General features: G+C 46.2%; 3 protein-coding genes across 3 annotated transcripts in view; 1 reads left to right on the plus strand and 2 right to left on the minus strand.

Annotated features, from left to right (window-relative positions):
• Positions 1–434: 434 nt before the first annotated feature.
• Positions 435–1,161, minus strand: LOC125505228. The gene is made up of 3 exons (XM_048668678.1): positions 989–1,161; positions 792–936; positions 435–746 (listed from the first exon to the last, which is right to left on the minus strand). The coding sequence occupies exons 1-3, from the start codon at positions 1,080–1,082 to the stop codon at positions 611–613; spliced, it is 375 nt and encodes a 124-aa protein (XP_048524635.1). The 5' UTR covers positions 1,083–1,161; the 3' UTR covers positions 435–610.
• Positions 1,162–1,164: 3 nt separating this feature from the next.
• LOC109540179 (phosphoinositide 3-kinase regulatory subunit 4) lies at positions 1,165–6,579 on the minus strand. Its single transcript, XM_019908413.2, has 22 exons — positions 6,370–6,579; positions 5,999–6,277; positions 5,785–5,948; positions 5,565–5,733; positions 5,356–5,509; positions 5,126–5,302; positions 4,826–5,077; positions 4,549–4,766; positions 4,283–4,500; positions 4,081–4,229; positions 3,758–4,026; positions 3,509–3,698; positions 3,245–3,456; positions 2,961–3,193; positions 2,835–2,910; positions 2,603–2,779; positions 2,371–2,550; positions 2,196–2,317; positions 1,959–2,144; positions 1,733–1,902; positions 1,497–1,684; positions 1,165–1,418 (listed from the first exon to the last, which is right to left on the minus strand). Exons 1-22 carry the CDS (start codon positions 6,459–6,461, stop codon positions 1,202–1,204), a joined length of 4,092 nt encoding a protein of 1,363 aa, XP_019763972.2. The 5' UTR covers positions 6,462–6,579; the 3' UTR covers positions 1,165–1,201.
• A 102-nt stretch (positions 6,580–6,681) lies between these two features.
• LOC109540183 (leucine-rich repeat flightless-interacting protein 2) overlaps positions 6,682–8,093 on the plus strand; it is a 12,266-nt gene continuing 10,854 nt past the window's right edge. Inside the window, exon 1 of the mRNA XM_019908422.2 lies at positions 6,682–7,011. The gene's annotated coding sequence lies outside the window, so the exon portion shown is untranslated. The remainder of the gene's footprint in view (positions 7,012–8,093) is intronic.

An 8,093-nucleotide genomic window follows, 5' to 3' on the forward strand; every position in this document is an offset into this window, starting at 1 on the left:
GCAATGGAGCTTAATTTTATTATCTTCTAGTTATGATCATTTCTCCACCCAACACCCGTTCAGTTCTTGCGCAGAACTGATCGGATGTTGGGTGGAGAAATGATCATAACTAGAAGATAATAAAATTAAGCTCCATTGCAAATTTTGAATAATTCTCGAAAGATTTTTCCGCAGAGCTGATCGGGTTCTGATGAGAACAGTGTAAGCGTTCAAGCAAACCACTTCTGAAGATGCCAGCCACTCGTGCTTGCGAAACGTCAAGAAGAAATCTTACCGAACGACGGCCTAAAAACCCATTAGTTTCAAAAGCGTTTTCAATTTCACTTTAAACATGCCTGGTCGAGTGAAAAGTGCTTCCCACGGGGAGTGAGAGGGTTTGGTAGAAAACGATGGCGCTAATGTGGGTCAATGATTATATAAAAACAGCACGGAAATGGCTCTTTGCGTGAGTATCGCTCGTTTAACAACAGCTCTGCTATAAGCTATAGATAAACATCCGGAGGACGTTGTTCTTGCGCAAGTAACATTTAAACAGTTAATAGAAACGTTTGTACAGACTGTATCTTTATAGAAGTTGAGTTTTTTTAAAGCCCTGTTCACTCCAATGGATTTATTTGGACTTTCTGGGATCTTTGCTTAAGAGCACTTGTAGTCCATGCTTCGTTATTTCGTTTCCTATTCTGGGAAAGTAGAAGCGGGGATCGTCGCGATCGATTGCCACCAGTGGGTCCGGCCACCACCCATAACTAAAATCTTACTCAAAACTGCGCCTCTTAAGCAAAAAAACCTACATTTGGTTCGACGTTTCGGGCCACTCGCGCTTCTCTCTTGCTACCATGTCTTTGGCGCGCATCAAGTTACTCAACAGCTGCCGATCGACTTCGCCTGCGTCCCCACACTCGTATTGCGAGTAGAACTTCGGGGTGATGGTGGTTTCTAGCAAACGGTCTTATTTGAAGCAAACGGACATTAACAGCACTTTGCTTACTGTTGTAGTTCGGGGTGTAGACATCGTAAACCGTAATGTATTTCACATCCTTTTCGTACCGCTCCCTTAAAAAAATATCGGGCAATTTAGCCATCGCAGGAATTTTTTCACTCTAACTAGCTGACAATGACGCTTTCCACCAGCCAGTTCGTTGTAGGCAAATAAAAGACGTTCTGTTCTGGAACTTACATATGTAGTTACCTAACACCGAACCTATTTAGACACCTTAATAACACCGTCCATGGACGCAGTCACTGTAAAGCACTGGTTGGCTTTACAGAGAATAATGTCCGAGATGCAGTCCTTGTGTCCGGCTGCAGGGGGCTCGGGCCCCGCTCGGGGCGACTCTTCCGGCACGTCCCTCAGGGGCACTTCTCTGGGGGGCACGTTGGAGGTTTCTTCGTAGATCACGTTTGAACCATCAATCAACCTAACAAGTTCCTTTGCTCTTAGAAAATCTTATTTATTTGCAAACTCTAAAGCCAAAGCTGGATAAAAAACACCTCACCTGCTACGGTACATTATAGTAGTAGTAGGAGCATCGCAGGCGGCCGGCAGAACTAAATAACTCTCAGAAGGACTTTCCAGGTTCCAAAAGCGTAGCCTTTGATCCGTTCCGCCGGACAGCAAAAAGGGCGACCCATCGACACAGCCCGCTTGAATAGCGCAAATGCTATGGTTTGCGTTCTGATTGCCCTAAAGTTGGCCAATAAACTACAGAAAACCCCAGAGAAACCTGCTTACTTGGTTCAATTTGGAAAGAGGCGGCGTGGTGCTGCCCCATAAAACCGTCTGCCTCGAGGCGCTTTCCAGGTTCCACATGGAAATTTCATTGTTTCCCTGCACGCTGGAAATCAGCCATGAATGCTCGGTGGGGTGCGGGATCACCTTCCTGATGCGCACCGCTTGGCCACCTAAACACAATTTTCCCATTAAAACCAGTCAACTAAACTCATCCACCAGCACTCACTGAAGGGCATAGTGAACGTAGTGCTGGGTAGTCGAAACCGCAGATCCCACAAAGTGTGGACACCATCACTAGTGCCTAACGCCAGCCAACTATCGTGCTGATTGATGCAGAACGTGGTGATAACTCCTTGTCTGACGCCGTTTGGCAGCCTCCAAGCCAGATCGGGCTGCCGCAGGTCCCAAGCCACTGCAACCCATCAAGTCAGTACGCAACATCGGCGAAAAACTAGCAATTTACCCAAATCCCCATACAGTGTGGCGTAGACCACAATGCTCTGAGTTCCAGGGTCCAAACAGTGCAGATCCACCGCCAAACCATCCTCAAAGGGATCCAAGTGCCGCGACTGAATAACGTTCATTCTAAAAGCCCAAACTGGTTTAGCAAAATCCTCAAGCCCCTTCAAAGCACCTACTTGGAGCTAGCAGGATCCACTCTTAAAATCCCAACCCATCCATTCTGGCAGGAGGCGGCCAGTGATTGGCCGTTGTCGCAAACATCCATTCCCGTAATCGGGCAGGAATTTGGAAACCTGAACTGCTGCTTCGATCTGTTGGCAAAGCTGCCGGACTCAAAGGTGGAACAATCCCACAACCTGCAAAATGTGTACGTAGAAGGACTAACAGACGCCGCAATGGTTGCTAAACCTGATCGTCCCATCGGTTGAACTGCTGGCAAAGTAGGGGGAGTCTGGAAAGGCGCGTAGCGTATTAACAGCGCTCTTATGCTCGTGCAAATGGGCCACCAGAACGCCTTTCGGGTGCCATCCAGGCGGCGGCAGTTGGGGCTTCCACGTTGCGCTGTCGTGCTCAGCTGGACGCAATCTGCACAAACAAACCCGAACAGCTTTTGCGCCAAATTGAGACACCACCCGCTTACTTTAGCGCCTCATAATACTGCTCCAGCTGCATATTCTTCAGCTTGTTGAGTTCCACGTAGCACGTAGATCGCCTATCTAAAATGTTACCGGTCATTTGCAGCTGGAAAATCAACCCAGTGGCTTACATTGAATGAAACTTTTCTCGTGCAGACTGGAGGCTTCAGTGGTAGTGCTGATGAACTGAGTCATGTGCACATCAGGCGGGGGCGACGATGGGCGACTGTTGGTCGAGCGAGACGACTGTCCTCCGCTATTCGTCGACTCCGATTGGCGCGTCAACAGCTCAGAGCTGCAGTTCCAATCCGAATGAATGTTCGTATCGATCGAACCCAGCGTGTTTGTTCTATGCAATCCGCTCCTGAAAGTCATTCAAAGATAAAAACCTTTCAAGTCGGTTTCAAATCAATACCTGATGTATTCGATCTTGTGATGGTCACTGAAATGAAACTCCTTCCGCTTGATAATGCTGGTAAAGCCATCAAGATCAATTTGCCCATCGCTGTGGATGCGAGGCTCCGCAGTCAGTTTCGGCTTGTTGATCTTCTTCAGGTGGTTCCCCATTTTCAAAATATGATCCTCCACTTGTTCACTGAGCTCATTGGACTCAAACCGTGCGAAAAACTGCAAAACCCCCCGATCAACTGGGTTTCACTAACACGCCTTTTAGACCCACCGTTTTCGAACTGGAGTCCAGCTTTCTATGGGGATCGTAATTCATAATGGTGCTTCGTCTAGTGAAGTTCCTTGAAAGCTTCCGTTCCTCCAAAACGCTCAATAGCTGATCGATGTCTTTGTAGTTGACCAACTGATCGTAAACAGCTCTAGGGATGGGCGGAAGCAGAGCATCCATTAAAATCTCGGGTCTAAAAAAGCCAATTCAATTTCCATCGCGGTTTCAAGGGTGAAACCCCCATTCACTCACTTATCAATTTGCATTAATTTGTACTGCAAGTAAGGCAACAAGTGCGGCATGATCTTGCACTGGACGTCCAAAATGCTGAGCCTCTGGCCTGCCTTGGCAATGAAGCCACATAGAGCCTCTCTAATCCACAGATTGGGATGCACCAGAAAGGTGCAGCTTTCCGTTATGAGCTCACACAGAGAGGGAGTAGTTAGCAGATTGAGTTCGGCTAAAGCGGCCATGGCTAAAATCGCCTTTCTAGTCACAAACTCCGAACTATCAGTCAGGCCCTGGATAAACCAAATGTAACTAATAAATCGCCTAGTGGAAAGCCAACGAATCACCTGCAAGAGCAATGGAGTTATCATGCTGGAGCAGTGCCAGCCGATGTAGGAAGTCACTCCGACAATGCAGTCGAAAAAGGACTTTCTAAGCTCTGTGTCCTCTTTGTCGTCCAGAAACGTTATCATGTGCGAAAAAATAACGTCACTAGCTAAAAATGAAAAATTAGCCTCGGGGACGATTGCACAGATTGGCTGTTTGCACCTTTAGCCTTCCCGAAGAACACACACAGCTTGTTAATGCCATTATTGACCAAAGCCTGTTTCACTATGCTGTGCGAATCCGTCAGCAAAGCGCTCACTGTTTGCTGCACCATTTCATGCAACGCCTGAAGCTCCTGCTCATAGTTAAACGGGTGCTTTTCATCGGTTTTGTTTGAGCTTTCATCTCCGTACCAAATATTTTGGATCTGGTCCAGGTATCTAAATCACTTGATTGAACAGTCTGCATTAACGTCGCTGCTCAGTTACCTTAAAGAAATCTCTGCCAAAGTGTTAATGTTCTTGGCGCAAGCCGCTCTAACGCACGCATTAGGATCCGTAGCCAATTGAGCAAGCTCAGGCAGAATGTATTCAGGAAATATATTGGCGTCCGATTTCGGCAGCTTTTGCACCAAGTTCAGGCACTTGGTTATGGTGTTTATTGCAAATATTTTCACTCGGGAGTTGCTGTCGTGGGCCAGAAACACCTAAAACGGCACCAACGCCCGTTGATTTACCCATAGGTGTAATAAGATGCAATCGTTACCAGACAAGGCAGGATTCTATCGAGAATAGTTTCATCGCTGGCATGGAATGCCAGCTCGAGCAATATTTCCAAGCCGAACAACTTGGACGAGCATTCATGCAAGCCCCTAATGCAGGATGTTACCAGAGACGTGATAATCACCAAGCCCTCACATTCGCCTCGTTGCTCGCTCTGATCGTCACTTTCCGATTCCTCCTCTGATTCCTCATCCTCTGGCTCTTCAATAGGGGATGTTTTAACGGGGCCTAGAAACTAAGTACAGGCTTGCCATAAAAAGCCCGATAAAAGGACTAGTTTTACCTTGAAAATATTGGCAATGTCGCTTTTCAATCGGGCTACTTTCTCGTCCGGGGACATAATCGGGTTGGACGAGAAAATCAGCATATACGACTGAAGGAAGCTGTAGAAATATTCAGGGAACAGCGTGCCGCGCTGCTGGTCCAGGTACTTTTCCGCTGAAAGCCGCGTTGCTGGGTCCTAAATAGCCGCGAGCCCAACATTTCAGATTGTCTGCATAGATTTCCACTCACTCGATTAATCATGCTCGATATCAGGCTTCTTAAGTTGGGGTCTTCCAGTTTTTCCAGGTGCTTTTCAGGTGAGTACTTGCCAGCCCGATAAGCTAGCAGTTGGGAATAGTCAAAGGGCACCTGAAGTTCGTTCCAGAGCTCCAGCAAAGCACATCTAGCAAAGAAAGCAGACGTAGTGATTACAACTTGAAAGGTTCAAGGGAAACTACCCTGCAGAAAATATATCCATTGCAGGCGTGAGTTCGCTGGAATCGTAAATCACTTCAGGAATCAGAGCGGTGGTATCGTTGCTGCTCAAGTTGGTGGAAGTTGAGAATCTTTCAGGGGCAATGTAGCAGGTTCGGCGCCTCGACGTGTCAAAGAAGTAGGAATAATGCCCTGCAAATTGTCCCTGCTGAATGGCGGATGCGATCCTGATTCTTCACTTACCAGGGTTGTCAATGGGCAAAAATGTGGGCTTAAATGAGGCAAAATCCACCAGCATCACCCAATTCCAGGAGGTCACTGTGATGTTCTCCAACTTAATATCCCCGTGGCACACGCCCACTTTATGGCACTGATGCAGAGCATAGAGGATTTGGAAAGTTATCCACCTAAAACCGCCCTAAAGCCTTACCCAGCCCGATTTCCAGTACCGACCTACCTTTTCTCAATGTCAGTTAAAAAGGGGCGAGTGCTGATACGATCGTACAAGCTGTACTTCACATATTCCCGCACAATCAGCGCCGCTTTTTCCGAAATGATAAACTTTTGGTACGGAGTGCAGTTGACCGCGGTGGACAGTTTTTTGCGGATCTCCTCTAGGCGCTCTTGATATCGATGCAAGGGGAGGGTCAAATCGCGAATTGCAAACACTTTAACCACCACATGCCCCTCTTGAGTCTCAGCTTTGGCCACCTTTAGAAATCGGGTACTGCCCAAACTACGAAACAAAAAGGGTTTGAATATACTGACGGCGAACAAGTGCTTAGCCCAGGAATCAGGATTTGGAGGAAACGTGTCTTTGTTACTGACCTAAGCTCAAATTTCAAGTCATTGTGGTCCTTTAGATACCATTCCACTGGAAAGATTTGCGAAGTCGCAATGCAAACTAGTTGATTGCCCATTGTGTTAACTGCAGCATTAAATCACAGACTTTTCCAGCAAAAAGTGAACGTATTTGTTAGTTTGTTATTAATTAGACTGTTATTGTTTATGTGTCAAACTGATTGCTGAAGAGTGAAGTCCCCATAAACAATGTCAACCTGATGTCAACATCTAGGGGAATTAGCGTAACCAATCGCTCAGATCAGCGGAAAATGTAGAGGGACTGGCATTGTTCTATTGGCAGCAGTGTTCCCCAGACGTGCACCGAAGAGGAAATGTCGTCACCTCTTTACACATGTGTAGATTTTTCCTCAAATAAAATGAAACAAATTGCAAAAACCGCTTAATCGCTTGCAATTCTCGAGACATTGATTGGACTGATTCGATCGTGTGTGTTTTCCGTTCGGTCCAATGGAGTGCCCGATGTGAAACCCCCGAGGAAAAACGTCAACACCCTGCTGAAGAACTAAAGTGTTGCTCATCGATTTTGTTGATTCATTCCTTGCGAAAATGTGCCTCCAACCGGATACTGGCTGCAAAGTCCACTTAAATGCTTCTTTGTAAATCCGAGTAAGTAGCAACGTGCCTCACTGGCATTGGGCCAACATTTTGAAGGCCTTTGCCAAACACCTGCAATGCTATTCGATTACAATTGCTTTTAGTAGTACTGGCTGCTCCAGCCAGCTCCGATCACTGCTCTTTCATGCAGCAGTTGCTGGACTGTACATAGCTGAGTTGTTGGCTTGTTGCTGAACAGCCCCTGTGGGATCAGCTGGGTGTTTAGCTTTAGAGCTGCCCTCATGCACAAGCTGGGTTTTCAACGGTTTTCAATTCAGCAAGTTTCAAAGCTTCACTTCTAAAGCTCGTGGGTTTGTTTATTTACACACACACCTCGTTAAGTAGCTGTTGTTATCACTAAGCCAGGTGATAATTGCCCTCATTTATCGCACTAATCGAAGCTGATGATGAGCCAGGCCTGCCTTGGATTGATTTTATGTTCATTACGTTCCAAACTAGTCTTCGCTTCTTCAGAGCTTAAAGTGCGTCCAGACTTGACGAGCCGAGCCCGAGCAACGGCACAATTCCTATGAAGTTTTAGTCTGGCCTGGACGCGTTTTTAGAGATGTGAAACTGTTCACTTCCAACAGTATATTTAGAAGAAAAGCGAACTTTTTCACTATATTTATACGTCACTATCTGCTTAATGTTTCCATGTAGCCTATTTTTCAGATAGCACTTTTGCAGGAAAATTGCTGAAACTATTCGCAGCTAATTTGAACTTCCACGAAAACTGGAATGCGTGATCAAGGAAAACTCATAAAAATGCATTCTGCGCGAAGTTTCCCAGCTTGTGGGGTGCTTATACAAAACTGCCCACCGGGTGAAGCTTTGCCAGTTTTAATATTCCTAGAATCTTCATTCAAAYCCAACTAAAACTAAGTTTAAAACCCATTGCTGCGCTTTCGAACGAAAACTTTCAGAAATTCGTAACAGAAATTATGTTCTTAATAACCGCGGCCGGTTCGGCGAAGAATACAGCCGGGGCAGAATATGCGATGCATTAAACAATAATAAAAGAAGTTGGTTGAACAACTAGGAAAAATAATAATGGTAATGCGACCGTCATCATGGATTATAATATCTATGATCAA

This window comes from Dendroctonus ponderosae, unplaced genomic scaffold, assembly GCF_020466585.1.
Source record: "Dendroctonus ponderosae isolate FM_Combo_2020 unplaced genomic scaffold, Dpon_F_20191213v2 Dpon_F_20191213_7, whole genome shotgun sequence".
In the NCBI taxonomy this organism is placed as follows: Eukaryota; Metazoa; Arthropoda; class Insecta; order Coleoptera; family Curculionidae; genus Dendroctonus; species Dendroctonus ponderosae.